This window comes from Haliaeetus leucocephalus, unplaced genomic scaffold (assembly GCF_000737465.1).
Source record: "Haliaeetus leucocephalus isolate CR32 unplaced genomic scaffold, Haliaeetus_leucocephalus-4.0 Scaffold819, whole genome shotgun sequence".
NCBI classification, from domain to species: Eukaryota; Metazoa; Chordata; class Aves; order Accipitriformes; family Accipitridae; genus Haliaeetus; species Haliaeetus leucocephalus.
In genome coordinates this window covers 522,124-538,942 of record NW_010973255.1, presented here as the reverse complement: position 1 = coordinate 538,942, position 16,819 = coordinate 522,124, and the positions used below count along the sequence as shown (strand labels likewise).

Below are 16,819 nucleotides of genomic sequence, written 5' to 3'. Positions count from 1 at the left end.
CGCTGAGGTGACCGGCTCCCGGAAAGGGGACACGGCCGTCTTCCTTGTCCGCCTCCCTGGGCGTCCTCGCCGCCGGGGAGAAGCGGGCTGCCAGGATCAGGGACCCTGCGCTCGGAGGAGCTCCCGCGGGGGGCGCGGGGCTGCTGGCGGCCCCCCGAGCGCCGCGCTCCGTGCGCTTGAGGAGGCGGAGGCTCGTTCGCCACCCGCGCTGGGGGTCGCATCCCCCCTTCGCCGGCAGCCCCTGCTCTTTCCTCGCTGCGACCAGCGGCTCCCATGGCTCTGAGCAAAGGGCTGCGGCTGCTCTGGAAGCAGGAGCCGGCGCCGAGCGCCCTGCTGGAGGCGCGCACCCGCCAGGACTGCCTGTTGCTGGAGGCCGGCACGGTGGCGGCGCTCAGTAAGTGCCCCGCGGCGGGCCGGGCCGGGCCGGGCGGCTTCCCGCGCGGTACCTGTGGGGGTGGCTGTGGCCTGGGGAGGTGGCGTGTCTGTGGGTACGCGCCTGGTGCCTCTGTGGTGCCTGCGGGGCTCGTGCGGTGCCTGCGAAGGGGGGCTGGGGTGCGGTGGCAGCGGCCGATGCCCAGGAGGTTTGGGGCACTTTCCCCTGTGGCGTGGAGAGAGGAAGGGGAGAGAGCAGACCTGGGCCCAGTGGGACACTGACCGTCGGGAACGCGCTCACCTCACTTTAAAACCCGGCCTCCGTCCGGCATGGCCCTCCAGGCCTGCCCGCTTGCTGCCGTTTTGGGGTGACCCCGGTGCCCTGCTGCGCATGGAGGGTTGGCCAGCATGTTTTCCCTGTGTGACACCAGGCCTGATCCATGTCTGACCGGCTCTTTCTCTTCTCTGGATGCCTTTAGCCTCCTCACCAGCAGTCGGGGTGGAAGAAGCAGGAGAGGCCACCCACCTGCCTGGTGATTGTGGGGTCTCAGCACGGGGCACCTTTGCTGTGCAAGACTTGTACTCTATAGTCTTGTATGGGCCTTACTGACTGCACAGGAGGGTCCAGCTAAAGGGATGGGGCCTTCTACCTCTTGAAGGGGTTTCTGTTCAGCTACATCGGGTGCTAACCACCAGTGTAGACATCCAGTTCATAGCAGAGATTGTTTTGGATGACTGACTTGAGATTCATGCCCCATAAAGAAAACCTGGCTTCTTGCTGTGGTGCCATGCCTGCCCTTGTGGTTTGCACTGTATGTAGTTACTTGAGCATCTGGCTCTTGCTGGAGGAGCTCAAGTCTCCCCTGGGGCAATGGAAGTCAAAAACGTGCTCAAGGTTGTCTCATCTTGTGTTTTCATACTTGCCACCCGAGAGTTAATGCAATGCTAATGTTGAGGCAGCCACAGAAAAATGAGGTGACTGAGAATGTAAGGAGCAAAAAAGTAATGCAGGGGAACTCGTTGTGCTTGTGCTGTGTTCTTAAATTGTTTTGCGTGTAATATGTGTTCCTGCAATCATGCCACTGTTCGCAGTGTTGTAGGAGTCCGTATTCAAGCAGCTCAAAGGAAAAGGGGAAGACTTAAGCTGTGAACTCATTGTAGTAAGAACTGTATATTTGTTGTGGTTTGTACAATGTCAGTCACAATGTCAGCTCAGGATCAGGGCCCACTGAGCTGAATCTTCCCTGATATATGGTGGCAAGACATCCAGACTTAAAATGCTAAATTTTTAGGTATTGGGGAGTTTGTGAATGAAGAAAGCCAAAAAGGTCTTCAGGTGGCCGCTGATTTTCACAAGAATAGTTCTGATAATGAAAAAATTTTCACCTGTCATGATAAAGGTCTGTTATTGCCACGCTGTGTTTTTTTTTTTTATTTTATTGGAATTTTATATTGTGTGAGGCTGGGGGGGTTCAGTTTCTTGTTAAAATCATAGGTAATAGTGGACATTAACATGTTACGTTTTTCTAGGGTTTTTTGTATCAGTTTTCAATGAACTGACAAAGTGAAAAGTCTGGTAGTACTGAGCAGCATTTTACTCACTTTCTCTGATTCAAAAACCTGTTGCATTAAAACTCTTCACTGATATTAGTGGGTTTTGGTTTGTATTCCGTTATTTTGATGCAAATCTAAAGCAGCTCCACTGCCTAAAGCCAATGTGCATGAATAGAATTGGGAGACCAGTATTCATATAGTGACCCCAAGCCATTTGTATGACCAGTAGTTGGAAAGATTATTTGCAGTCTCACTAATTAAGGGAATCATCAATTTACAATAGATTTTTCTCCCTCGGTGATGCAATCCTCCATTTGAATCGTTATAGCTAAAAATGATTACAGAATTTATATAGTCTTTTAAAACATGTTAGAAGAATTTTGAAGTAGTGATCTGTATGGTGGCTAGTAAAACCTGTTTGCCATGCCTTTTGAAAGTCCACTGTTACCTCTTGAGATAGCTGTAATCATGCATGTGTTGGCATCCAGCCCATTCCATGTTAATAGCTTTGTCATTTTATTTCATTTGTTTTCTTTTTTCCTGCCTGGGTTGGTTCCTGTATTGTAGGAAAAGCTAGTTTATCTAGTTGAGCTAGTTTAGTTCGTTTCTTTTGTTTATGCAGCAAAGGACCAGAAAAGGAGGGAAAACCAGCAGTAGGTATTGTGATGGTAAATTCACAAGAATTGTGAAGAGGAAGCTCCACAGACAGGGTGGTAACAGAAACAACATTAATTCTGTTTTGTTTGACTGGCCTTTAGGTTGTTACTAACCACAGAACACTTTAGTGGAAGGTTAATGCTTTGTATTATGTGTGGTTTCAGATATACTAGCCCTGGAATTGTGTTAATTTTGGCTTCTCTGTCTAATTTTCCTTTTCTAAAACGAAGTTTTTAAAAAATTGCATGCCTGTGGTGACGAGGAGTTATTCAGCTGTGCCTTATGCAAAATTCCACACTAAATGAAAGCAGATATGTATACCTGGAGCATTTAAGTTGTAGAACAGTTTATGCAGTTTTGCTATAGCAGCCTCGTATCAATAGAGCTGTAGTGAGGAATAATCATGGATGGACAACAGAGGCCTGAGAGCAAATTTTAGTCATTGTTCATTATTCTTTTTCCATAATTACCAACTGTCTCTTTACCCTTGAACAGGCATGACATAAAGTTCAATTGCTTCTATAATACTTTTCTACTAGAAGAAACTTAAATGTTGACAAGTGGCAGAAGGGAGTGAGAATCATCCTAGAAGAAGTGGCATTACAAAAAAGAAGTCTAAAAAACCACACACTTCTATAAATACATTGTCTATACAGGCCATAAACCTCTGGCAAACTCGTAATTCCAAATATGTAAACCAAAAATTTGATAGTGTCTTATGAATGGATGACGTTATACTTTCTTCCTTTCTCAGTACGTTATAAAGAACGTGATGACAATTTTAGTTGTAAATTGGTTATATTTCAGAATTTCCTTATTTACTTATTTAATACTTCTAACTTGAAAATTATTTACACATTTGATATTGGTAGTAAGAAAGTATTGTGGAGATCTCTAATTGTCTGAGATGTTAGCAATTTATAAAATGAGCATAGTCGGGCTGTAATGGAAACCTAACCTAAGAACCTTTTGGAAAAACTGAGGAATCAAAAATCACAGCAGGCAACCTAGCTACATAGCCCCAAACGCCTTAACTTAATCTGTATAGGAACAATTTTCTGTTATATCATAAATTAAATAGTATTTTTGAAGATGGGAGTTTTTCTTCCTCTTCTCATGATGTCACTGTAGGGTGGAGGGTAAAACTCACTGTTTTGAATTCAAACAGCACATTTGGCAAAAGGCTTTTTTTCGCCACTGGCAACCCTGAAGCTTCAGTCCTCTCCAGAAGGATGGGTGACAGCTTGAAACAATTCTTCCAGGAATTCTCTGAACTAGAACATCAATAATTAGATTCTATGGAAGAAACTTAGAGTTATCAAGGATGAAGAAAAATTGTCATTGATTTAGAAGTTTCTGTTTATACAAGAGGGAGTGTAGATACAAATGCTGTTCCTACTTTTAACACATTACAGTTTTGATGCTTTATAGATGAAGTGAACTGCACAAGGCAGCTCTGAACTGCTGTCAAGGCAGTCAATGAACTAAACTAAGGTTATAGTGCTGAAAATATAGTTATTTAACTTTATTATAGCAGGTAATCTCAGTGAAATGATGTCAACAAGAGTGCTCTGCTATTGAAATTCAGCATAAAAATATGGTTTTTGCAAGGGCAGAGCCAAAGGGTGCACATAATTTTTTTTTTTTTTTTGTAAACACTTTGATTCTGCAATTGCTTTTATTAAAGGATGTTACACCACCTGTTACAGCGGATCCTAAATTACCATGGTGTTTTGGAAATATTGAAATTCAAAGCTGATACAGTGCATGTTTTTGCAAATATGGCAGAAGTTTTTCCTCCAGACTTTCACCCACAGATCTGGGAAGTAAGCCTTTACTAGAGACAAACTTATATAGAGTTAAGTAAGGTGTGTGTGCACTCCTCAGGGCAGCTCTGTGCCTCCTCTATGGCTTCAGTTGTAGGTATGTGTGTGGTTTTCTGATGCGGCTGAGTGAAATCAGGATATAGCCTTGCAGAGAGAGGGATGCAAAACCAGAAAGTGGCAATTATTTACCTACGTATCTTTTTTTGTACAGAATGCAGTTTCTGTGCTATATGTACATTCACTTTTTACAATTAGCTTTAGTTTTGTATTTAGGTGGATGAATATGCCGCTGAGTAGGATATGGAAATCAAACACCAATACTTCTGTAAACATATTGTGAATGTATTTCTGAGCACATACACTATCCAAAACAATGAGCCCTACAGCATGACTTTTTTGACTCTTATGCCAGGATGTTTATATAGCTAATCTCCCTATTGCCTCTGTATTCCTAAACCTTATTGTTTAAATTAATAAAAAAATCAAATAGTCCAATTACAAATTTTTATGAAGTTTTCTGTAATTTAGTGGTGTTTGAACTTTTTCTATTTGTGGATTCTTACAAAACTTGTAGCGGAATCTACATAGCAGAAGCCTTGCTTTTCTTGGTTACGCTGGCAATGGGCACTTGCAAACTATGGTTTCTCAGGCTGAAATTCACTGTTATAGGAACAAGTGTGCATTACAGATCCTTTGCTGCTGTTGAAATGGAAATTGAGTACACAGAAGAGGGAAGGTGTAGTGGTATAAATGTACAGTGTAGACTATAAGACTTTTTACGTATATTAGGGAACTGTTAGTGGTTGTAAGGTGTAACTTCTGCTTGGTGGTTTATGTCTGTAATGACTACAAGTTTCTATGTTAATATGTGTAATATATGACGGGAACCGCATAAAGATAATGGACAAGCTCCAGAGAAATGTCTTAGGGACTTCTCTTTTATCTTTATGTTCTTGACTGCCTGCAGACCATAGTGCTGGCCAGTAGAAACCTGGTGGGTTCATGAGTCCATTCTTCTTTGGTTGCAAATGAAAATATTAATATATATACATGGAGCTACGAAAGCATAATCCCTCCCTAGAAACAGAATGTTTTCAATCTAATACAGGAAGCCATCTTTCCAAAATGCCCCTATCTTGATTTGTTTGTTGTGTTTTCAACCAGAAATACCACTTTCTAGAAAATTGGTAAATATATTGCTTAATGTTTTGAATTTCCACACTCTCTTAACTCTAACTCTGACCACAGACCTCTTGCCAACACTGTATTTCTTGACCTATATGGTATTTCAGAATACAGTATGACTTGCATAATGCCTGTATAGCTCAGATTGAATGTGAACAGGAAGATTTTAGTGATGAAAGATAATGAAAATAAATGAAAATGCAACAAAGTACTTTAGACCTGTCTGAGGATGACAGAAATCAGAATTTGGAGGCAAGTTAATTATCTAAACTCATATAATACCAGACATTAGGCATATTTCTAGGTAAGATGCTGATGGCAGTGTATATATATACACATATTTTTCTCACCTGTTTTTCGTTCTTTTTTGTATGAAATGTGGGTTTGATATAGATTTGCTCTTTCTGGGGAAAATTCACACCTCTTTCCCCAAAATGCTAAATGACAGAAATAAATTAAACAAGCTACTGAGACCCCATCACATCAAACCTATGTTTCTATAAGGACTTAGAAATGCTTCAGAATATACATGTATAGTGGTACCTACAGCTAAGCAGATATCTAAATATTTCCAGAATCAGGCTTAAGGAAGAGGGGAGAGCCAGAATCTGTAACCTGGTCCCAGACTCTTTTCTTCAAGAGCTCTTGAATGTTCAAATTTGAACTGTGGTACCTTTCTGCCCTCTCCCTCCAGTCACTGACCTTTCTGGACACCATATGTTTGAGGGATATGTTGGTTCCTGCTGAAGTCTGGGGGATCGGCCCTAAGGAAGGGTTGAATAAAGGAAACTGTGTTATGTCTGGCCAGTTCCTACTAGCTGTTAAATCGAATTTGCAGCTTTTACAAGCAGGAAATCACGCTTGATTAGGCCGTGTGGTATATGTACTTACAGGTCTTTTCATGGTGTTTTCCTTTGCTTCTGAAATATTTTACACATGGAAAAAGATCACTTTTAGTTGAGTCTATTGTAGCTTAGTTTCATTGAATTATTGTGTGCCTCTTGTTTTGCAAGGGTTAAAATTTTGAGCTAACATGCCAACCTTATATATAATTTACATCAGGAGCTTTTACATAATTGATATTAAGAAAAGTGCTTGGGGAATGCAGAGAGTGTGCAGGTCTGTAAAGCTGTTATGAACACAGCACAGTTGTGGTAATTATTAGAGGGGTGGATACGCAATTATATGCTTAGTGGAAGGAAAGATTACTAAAAATATTAATGGAAAGCTTTAGTGGAGTTTGGCAATTACTATGTGTACTCTTTAGTACCTGTAGCTATTATTAAGTAGTAAACAAATGCACTATATATTTGCAAACTTCACTTGTTCCCTAACTAGAAAACCTTTTTGTGAGTTTCATCAACTTCTGTAGCAGTATTGTGCATTAACTATATATGTGTATTTGTATGTATGTCGAGCTGTCTGGCTTGAAAAAGGAAGGATCTTACATGTAAGCAGAGTATAGGTAAACATCCAGGCATAGCTGTGTCTTTGGCATGTTCCTTCACTCTTGGACTATCCACAGGTGAGGTCTTAGAGCGTGCTCTATCTTTCGAGAGTTCATGGAAACGTCAAGGAAAGAGCACTTTGTCACTTTTTTGATTTCCGAGTCTAAATTGCTTCAGGGAGCAAAACGAACTCTGTGATAAATAATAGAATCTGCCATGTGATAGTAGTTATTGGCAAGTTGTTAGCCAGCCAAAAAGAGTGGCAATGCAGCCCAGAGTCCTCCTGGAACTTTGTGTTCAGAGCCTGCTTCTCCCTTCCAGGCAGCTCTGCTGGTACTGATGCCCTGACTGATGCTACTGTGCAGGCAAATGTTCTGTCAAATGGCCTGCCCAGAGTGACGGGGTATTTCTGTACCATTACTGGCAAAACACAGCTATTTGTCTGTGTGTTTGGAAAAGTCCCGTGCCAGGAGCTGATGTGCGTGTGATGCCGCTGGCTTGACCTGGGAAACTTCAGTGGCTTCTGTATGTGCCAGTGTCAGGTGTTTCTTGCTATTAGTGGTGTGAGTTCTGTGTTGTTCATTTCCACACTGAAATAAATTCCTTTCTTTTGGATCATACTCTTACCAGACATTTTAACAGCCAGCTTCCCAACCCGTAATTCTGTTTTGAAGAGTACCACCATGCTTTCAAGGTGTCTTTTAAATGCTTTCAGGGAGTGCCTAGCCTGCAAGTTTGTGAGCTCCTGCATCAGTCTGACATCTAAATCTCTTGCTGTTTCTGTCATTCTTTATTTCTTCCTAAAGGTGGAATATTTGGAGCAAGAATTTTGTTTATGGTTTTTCCTTTTTATTTTAAAGGGAACAAGGATAAGCTTTTAAGGCAGAGAACAGAATTAAGAAAAAAGTCAGTATGTTGTTGCTGTTCTTTTCTACTTAGTGAAGATGCCATGGGAAGTGAAACATCACTTTTTTAACCTCTCTTTTTTTAAATACATAAGGAAGGCTTCACAGGGAGTCTTTTTAAAAAAGCATAACATATTTATAGTCTATCTAAACTGTTTTTGCTGAAGTTTTTTCGAAGTGCCAGAGAACTGAGCTTCCAGAGTCTCAGCTCTGAAGAGGTGCTGTTACTGCATATTTATATTGTTCCTGTCCAGAGGTTATCTGTCCTCTTTCTGTTGCTTATGTCCTGTTTCACTGGTGTGTGTGGCATCAACGTTTTGCTAGTTTCTCCTCGTTCACTCAGTGTTTCTAAGAAAGCAGAGTGAATAAGTTGTGAAAGTCTGATAGTAAAAATTAAATCAAGAAAAAATTAACAAGCCTTCCTTATTTGTCATGGGTGCAAAAATTGAGACAAATGTATTTTGATTTCCTTTGGGGGTTGCCTCTGCTAAGGAATTTTGTGAGTGGAATTATCCTTCCTTTCACCTCAAAATGTCAGTGATATGTGGGGTATTTATTTGTTTACCGTCCTTCTCACTGAGCTACTTGCCTCTTGAGGTTTATAAAGAGAAGTCTGTTTCATTCTTTTCTGTTCTATCATACATTGCAGGCAGCTCTCTTTGTCCTTTATATGCCCGGAGGTTTCAGATTTTTTTAACTGCTGAAGTTTATTAGAAGCATAAGATTGTAAAGTATTAGCTAACCTCTAAAAGTACCACATTGCTGTTTATCTGTGGTTCGAGAAGTAAATGGACATTTGAGGGTGAAAGCCTGTTTTCCCCATTCATTAGGCCAACCTTACTCCTCATTGGGAAATTTGTGCAAAACACAGACTTACTCATTCAGGAAGTACTTTGGTTTTACTTTAAAGTAGCCAGTAACAAGTTTGGGCCATGTTCTGGCTTAATATCTAAATGCTCAGTTTATGCCCATTGAAGTCAGTTCTTGCAGAAATATACAAATCTAACATCAGCATCTGACCCTTTATTTTTAATCAGCTAATTCTTACTTCACTAAAATATAAGTTTAATTCCTCTTGAAATCAACATCTGATGTTGTGTCTACATCAAATTATGTTATCTTGCATAAAAAAATTACAATTCTGTCTGAAATGAGACTGTGAGAATCTGGAAGCAGAAACCATCTCTTTTTTGCACATTGAGAAAAGATTTAATATATTTTAGCTTATGGCCAGACAAATTATTATTTTTGTTCTTACTTTAGAAAGGTGTGAAGTTTACATGTGCCTGTATATTCCTTTACTTATTCTGAAACTGATGTGGCATCTGTACTGTAGAATAAGAACATTACTAACAATCACGTTGTTTGGAAAGGTAGTGAGTGCCCTTCCTTCTTCTAGGGTGGTGTGTGGAGAGGCTATGCATTTCTGTCCCATTACTTTTTTATCACTGTGTTCTTACAGCATTTTAACCATACCTTTGTACTGTAGTTTTGTTTACTGAGAAAAATCAACTGGGAAGCATTGGTGTAGGCAATAGCAATCTGAAAATTTTATAAAGACTGGAAAACTAAGGTTTGCTGCCTTTTGTTTTGTTTCTCAGCTCCAGAAGAAAAGGATGCAATTAAAGGGCAATATGAAAAACTCATGGATGCTTATGGCTGCTTAGGAGAGCTTCAGCTTAAATGGGGTAAGTGACCATCTGTATCACCGAGATTATAAAATGCTCAGACAATGCTAAAAGACAACATGTGACTAAAGTTGTCCAATTCCTTAACTTGTGAAAGCTAATTGCACCTTGTTATGTACAGTCCGGAAAAGATCTATTTCTTTTTCTGTCCTGTGCCAAAAGCATATCACTACAGAATAGTCGTAAGAATTTCAGATTTTTTATCGCTTTTGTTTTCTCTAACATTCTTAGCTGCCTGAAGATAATTGCCATTTTTCCCCGTTATGTTTGTCCAAGGCAAGTTATGATTTCTTGCTTTGTTTTGAAGGATCACGTTTAAACACTGATTAATCATGGTCATCTGAGACTGCAGTACTACAGATTGCCAGTCCTTGCTATAATACCCAATTGCCTTTAATTGGGTAATTCACATGGATAAGGATTTGCATAAAGAGGCCTTTAACTTCAACTAGTATAGTAAGGAATATTTATCATCATTGCTGTAAATTTCTGTACAGTTTGGGAATCTTGATTTAGCAAAGGACTTGCTATTACACTGCCTGCAGGAATGTTAATGGAAATAGCATGTTTTAGGAAGAGAACTGCAGTTGTTGATATGAGGGTAATAGTACCTTACACAGCAGACTTCAAATTCACTGATGAAAAAGATGCATGAAAACAAAAAGCACTATATGCCTTGTTCCCATGGTCTTCTTACAGTAAGCCTTAATTTTGACCTGGAGGAATGACAGGACTGTTTTCCATATAACTTGATGCTTGGTCAAGGAATCTACCAAAGTCAGTGGTGGTGTGAGCACTGGTGTATTTAGACCAGTAGATATAAGCATATCTTTTTATAGCTTGCTTACCACTTCATGGCTTGAGTAATATGACTTGAGATTGATCTGAAGAGGCAACTGCAATCTGAAAGATTTCTGTGTCATAATTTAAAACTGTCGGCACATCTAGTCTTTTAAAATTAATGTGGGCTTTTTGTTTGTTTTGTTTCCTGTGGAGTTAATTAGGCACTTCTACGGAGATTAATATCAGTTTGTTAGTGTAATTAAAAAGGGAAGGCTTGTGATTAGTTTTTCTTGGTACTTGGACCTGTTTTTCTTCATAGGAGTCTAATGAATCCTGCTGTAATGGTAAAGGAATGTAGCTATTGAATTCAAGCTCTTGAAGCTACAGATGAGAGTAATTTCTTGTATGTGGTGGGAACTAAATATATCCAGTTTTAGTCTTCATATTAAAAGATGAATGATTTCAAATGGGGTGTGAAATATTCTCAGCCTTATTTTTTCTCTTTTATCCTTTTATTTCTGTGTTTCCCATGTTCTTATTTCTTTTTGAACACCACCTACTTTAACTTTGGTGCCCTTGAAGTGTGAGGTTTTTCCTCTCTGAGCTTTGTCACTGCACCTCTGTCTTGTTCTACCATTAAATTACAAGTCCTGGTACAGGACTTCCTTTGGAAGGGATTGTTAAATTTTATTGGTAATTGGATAAAAAAGTTAACTACTGGAGGCAAACTTCTGACTGTGATTGAGTGAAAAGTCAGGGGGGTCATGCTGTAATGGTAAGCAAAGGTAAACAAACGTTTTCTGCTGCTGAACATCTTTAAAAAAGCAAAGATGATTGCATGTCTGCTATCTCACCATTCAAGATGTAGCCCAGATTTTTTTCACAATCTCAGGTATCTCTTCCATCCTGCATAGAAGCAAGTTCCATCACTTTAGCTGTTGCTTATGTTAAAGATTAACAATAGAAAGGAATGCAATGTAATTTTTTTCTTTTTTTTTTAATAATGTATTTTAGCAGCTGCAAACAAGAGTATAATTGGCCAACTCTTCACTGAGCATCAATGATCACGTGGGCTTTTTTCAGGAGTATCAGTATTTTTTTGTTACTACTGGAAACCTGCAGACCATAAGTACTAAATTAACTGAAAATATTTGTGAAAGTACATTCCATTGGGATATTTAAAGAGTATATTTGTAGAGCAGAAGGGGAGACCTTTTTTCAAGACATGAAAGATGTCTCTGAGCACTTTAATTAATCTGTAAATATCGCTACTTAGCGATCCAAATAAATCACATTGTATGCCTGCCAAAGTAGATCATGCTTTTCACAAGAAAGTAGATGAAGTATGTGAAACTGACTCACAAAGTTAATGTTTCCCACCAGTAATAACATTCACTTTTATGTACTTATGTCTGTTAACATGACTCACTAAATTCTGCTGCTTTCTTTTGTGAGATGGATGGCAGCAGCATGAATTGTACAGTGTTTCTGAGCTGTATCTCAGCTAAGATTTTTCTGCCAAAGAAGATGTAGCAGTGGCAAATACATCTTAAGCAAAGTGTTAAAAGAGCTGGCTTTGCAGTGTTTGGTTTAGACATTGTGATGTCAGGAAGGGGTGCATATATAAGGTAGTATTTCTGCACTATCACCACATAGGTTGTTGAGTTTAATACAGCTGTTGTATTTGAGGAGGCATTCTGAATTCATTTGACTGTGTATATACTCTTGCTCTTGCACATATACAATGTGTAATTGAAAGGAAGAGGTTTCAAAAGCAAAAAGGACAACTAAGTACCTGTTTTCTATTCCTTTTGAACATTTCATAATAATGTAATTGTATTTAGAAGAGGGAGAAAGAGTAACTTTGATACGAAAACTGTAGTTTGGAAAATCTTGGTTCTTTTCATAATTCTGCTATAGATTTCCTCAGAGATTTTCAGCTAGGTGGTTAGAATCTGCTCCTCTGCTGTGTTCTGTTGCTAATTTTGAAGGCAGACAAGAGGCAAAAAAACCTTGCAAATTGTTTTTCAGTGGACTATACAGTGAAGTGGAGGTATGTGTGGAGTGGCTTTGGAACAGGCTGAGGGAACGTAAGGCAATGGCATGGCTGGGTTGGAATGGAGAATGAGCAAAAGCTGGAGCAAACTCATTTTTAAAAGGAAAAGGCAGTCTTGAGTGAAATATTTACAATTAAGAAGGACAAAATAAGAATTGCATATTGCCTCCTTTTTACTGCAGCTCATAATAGGCAACACTGAAGTCATCCCATAAACTGCAGGGGAAACAATTGCCTTGAGTCATGTAGACAGGTTAAATACAGAAACTGCAGCTTATTATTGTCGAGTGTGACGTACCAGAACTGCGTTTCCCGTTCAACTTGGATTAAGGCAGTTGGTTTCACAAGAGCTTTTGAAAAAATGGATGGAAGTTATTTTTGTCTTGTTTCTATGCCAAATACTCCCCATCCTCTGCCTCCATTGTGCAACCTGATAAAAGGGCATTCAGCACATATCGCTGTGAGCAAAACATTTCTTACATTTCGTCAGAAGTGTTTTTTACAGACAGTTGTGATTTATAGCTGTAATGGGGCAAAAAAAATGATCTTGGTCACAATGCATGAACATTTATACCCATCTATGTGAGACCAAAATTTTGTTCATAAGCTTTGAAAGATTTTTTTTTTTCCCCTCCCTCATTAGTACTGTAGGTGGGTCTTGCTTTTTCATGTTACAGATGTGTTGCTGTAGAAAGCATGACCAGTAAGGAACACTTCACTTCTTGCTCTAAAATTATTTCAAAGGTTTTTAAAAAACATTCCAGTTTGCATCCCAAGGAAATGAGGGACACTTCTAAAGTTGTGATCTTCAACTGCAGTTCTTATGTTCCTAAATCACTTTCATCTATGTGTAAAGTTTAGAAAGGCTAATATGAAGCAGTATTGTATCTTAAACTAATTGTAAAAGTTAAAGAAAAAAAAAAAAGAAAATATTTTTGTTTTCCAAGGTGGGGGGCCTGGTAAATAGTCTGCAGCTGATGTGGTTGTTGGTACAGTGAAGTGTAAGATCCAGACCTGGAGCCTTAATCACTTCACAGGAAAAAGTTTTCCAATTTTTGGCTTGCTTTTTATTGGCCTTAGTGCTGGCCCCATTCATCATGCACTTTGCAGCTCTCAGCTGAATATAATGTGCTTTCTGCTACTCTACTGCACATGAAATCAAAGGAAAATTACCTTCCATTAATTACTTTTTTTGGTAAGAATTGTTGGCCTCCTGTTTCAAGAAATAAGACTGGAGTTTGGCCTGTCCCCTACTCCAGATATGCAGGGAAATCCTGAGAGCAGGGAGCCTCTGTAGGTAGTACTGGCAGGGCAGCTGACTTTAGGGAATCTTGAGGATGCACTGCCAGCATTTTAAAACTCAGCTTCCTGACTTGTTTGAGCTTACACTTAAGGAGCGACTGGTCATTTCATGGCTTTAGTATTTTTTTTCCATGTTGCTCTTGATGTTCTGGACAGAAGAAACATAAATACCTTGAATACTGTTTAGCTCCTTTCAAAGGTTGTAACCCCATAATGTGCTTCCTGATGATGCTGCCAGGTGGATTTGACTGGACTATCTGATGTATTTTTGTTGTGATTGGTGTTAGTCTGGTACGTCAAGTGCTACATGCATAAAAATGGTTTCACTGGAAATGTAAAAGGAACAGTATTTTTAATATAGTTACAGAATTGGAAATGGTAGTGAGCTGCAGTTTTGTAAAGGTAAGGCTACAGGGATTAATGGATTAGTCTTGATTGTTTTAAGGGAAAATGCCTTCTAGCTTTAAGGAATGTCTGGGTGTTTCAATTTGATCTATTTCATTAAAGTTGTGATATTTTCACAGTTTTCTCAGCAAAACCAGTTTAATTTTAAAAAATACTCTCTTGTGCCATGGCCTCACAAATCCACCTACCATAGAAAATTCCATGTTGTGTTGATAGCAGGATTTTTCTTCTGTTTGGTTTGTTTGATTTAGCTTTTTGTTGTTTTTTTTTTTTTTCTTTTTTTTGGGGGGTGGGTGGGTATAGTAAACCAGGAATGCAACTTCTTGCGTTCTTTTGTGAGATTTGCTTGATAATAAAAATGAATTGTTTAGGAACTAAAAGAATTTGTCAGTAAATTCTTGTCAGCTAAAAATGTTATTTTCCTTGCAATGAATGAACAATTACCAAATAACTTAGTATCTGCAGTTTTTACAAATGGAGAAAGTTGATATTAATTTTGCTTTTAATAAAAATTACTTGTTCCAGTAGCAGCATCCATCCTAACTGAAGAGATTTAAGCAATTTCTACCCTTAAATTTAAGTTCATTTAGGTAGGGTTGTGGTTGATACAGCTGTTTTCATGTTAAGTATCTATTTTCAACAGGAACGATTATGGCTTATTGACATTTACATACCAGAAAAGAAACCACACTGACTTTTTAAAGTTTAAATTTAGAAGTAAATGGACTGATTTTTTGCTTTAATATATCCATAATAATAATAATCAGACTTTCAGTGACTGGCAAATAAGTAGAAGCATTTTTCCTGTGGCTGGCAATGTTAGGTTTCTGCCATATGAGGTACTATTTGGATATGTAATGCTTTTGTTTTGTTCTTTGGAATAGCATTTTCAATCTGACAAAATGTCTAAGTGAAAGCATGAGTGGAAGTAGTGCAGTTATCACTTCCATCAAAAACTTGTCCAATGTAGTTATCAATATATTTAAAAACATTGGCAGTCTGGGTTGAGGGAAAACAGTGTGAAAAAAGAGGTTTGGGATTGAAAGAAGAGATTCCCAGACATAAGCTGATGTTGCTGGCAAAGAAGGGGAGATGGGGAAAGCTTTGTTTTACTGTGTTTAGCTGAATAGCTTAGTGGTGGGTAATTTCTTAGACCTTAATGGAGGCATGATTAAAAGATGAATAGCAGAGTAGTGTATTGGTAGCATTAATTTTACTGTGTGAGGTTCCAAAAGGGTAAAAGGCTGACAGGAGCCTTACGTCTGTTCAGGACCCTGTGGCTACATATGTGCTGTGAATAAAAATGGGGCAGGGCACAGGCCTGAGAGCTGTCATTAGAATACTGTGATTAGCTTGCTCCCTGTGCCAAGAGCGGTATGCGCATCGGGCAAGGATCTTCCTTCTGCAGACAGTGTAGTGATAGCCCAGGGCTGATTCCCAGGGACAGTGTCCCTGAGATGAAGGTGATATCAGGGGACAGGGCTTGGGACTTTTTTCCAAGGCACAGAGTCAGAGAGATTGGTGTTAAGCTGGGGCTGTGGTGTTGTGGGATTTCTGCATTCTGGCTGTTCTGTAGCTTATCCTGTGTAATTTAAGCAAATCAGAGAGGTTAGAGTTGATCTGAAGACCACCTCAGCTCACAGAGCAGTCTAGGAGGACAAAGCAGCAAAGCAGGCTAGCTTTATTGTAGCTTAAATCTATTTGTCTCTTTTCTTAGTTTTTCTCCAATTTTGTGGGCTGTAAGTGTGAACTCCTTTGCCAGCCTGCCTTTGTTCAAAGGCGTCATGAAAAGTGCATGAAGGCTGCTCCGTAATTTGGAGTACTGTAAAGAGACTTATTCTCTGTGTATAGAATCATAGAATGGTTTGGGTCAGAAGGGACCTTTAAAGATCATCTAGTTCCAACCCCCCTCCCATGGGCAGGGACATCTTTCACTAGATCAGGTTGCTCAAAGCCCCGTCCAACCTGGCCTTGAACACTTCCAGGGATGGGGCATCCGCAGCTTCTCTGGGCAACCTCTTCCAGTGTCTCACCACTCTCATTTAAAAAAATTTCTTGTATCCAATCTAAACCTACTTTCTTTCAGTTTAAAACCATTGCCCCTTGTCCTGTCACTACAGGGCCTGGTAAAAAGTCTCCCTCCATCTTTCTTATAAGCCCACTTTATATACTGAAAGGTTGCAGTAAGCTCTCCTATCTCTTCTCCAGGCTAAACAACCCCAACTCTCTCCTGTGGGGTTACTGCACAGCGGCAGGAAAGGGTTTTACAGCTTCAGAAAGCCATCAGTCTCCTGATACTTCAGGGACAATGCAGTAGCTCCTTAGCTGTGATTAGTTTTTGAGCTCATTAGCTAGTGATTTGGGGGAGTAGAGATGCTGGACCTCTGCATGTGTAGATGTGTCTCCCATTTTGGGAGTGAGTAGAGGAGGTAGTAAAAAGAGTCTAGAGTCTCTGCTGAGGGATAGCAAGTTTCTAGGTAAGGCAAAACTGTCTAGTTTTGATTGGCTTTTCTGTCATGCTTTATTCCTACTTGTTGCCTTCTTAAACTATAGAATTGCTTTGTTTAGATCCAGTTATTTTCCACCGGTTACAAGGTCCTCAAAGGACAGAACCACAGATAACAAGCCCACTATTATT

The 16,819-nt window shown here is 39.5% G+C and overlaps 1 protein-coding gene across 1 annotated transcript in view; it reads left to right on the top strand.

Moving 5' to 3' along the window:
* Nucleotides 1-273: 273 nt before the first annotated feature.
* The window catches only part of SYNJ2 (synaptojanin 2), a 68,199-nt gene continuing 51,653 nt past the window's right edge, over nt 274-16,819 (top strand). The window contains exons 1-2 of the mRNA XM_010581837.1: nt 274-394; nt 9,549-9,635. Coding sequence (XP_010580139.1) covers nt 274-394; nt 9,549-9,635 — 208 coding nt within the window. The remainder of the gene's footprint in view (nt 395-9,548; nt 9,636-16,819) is intronic.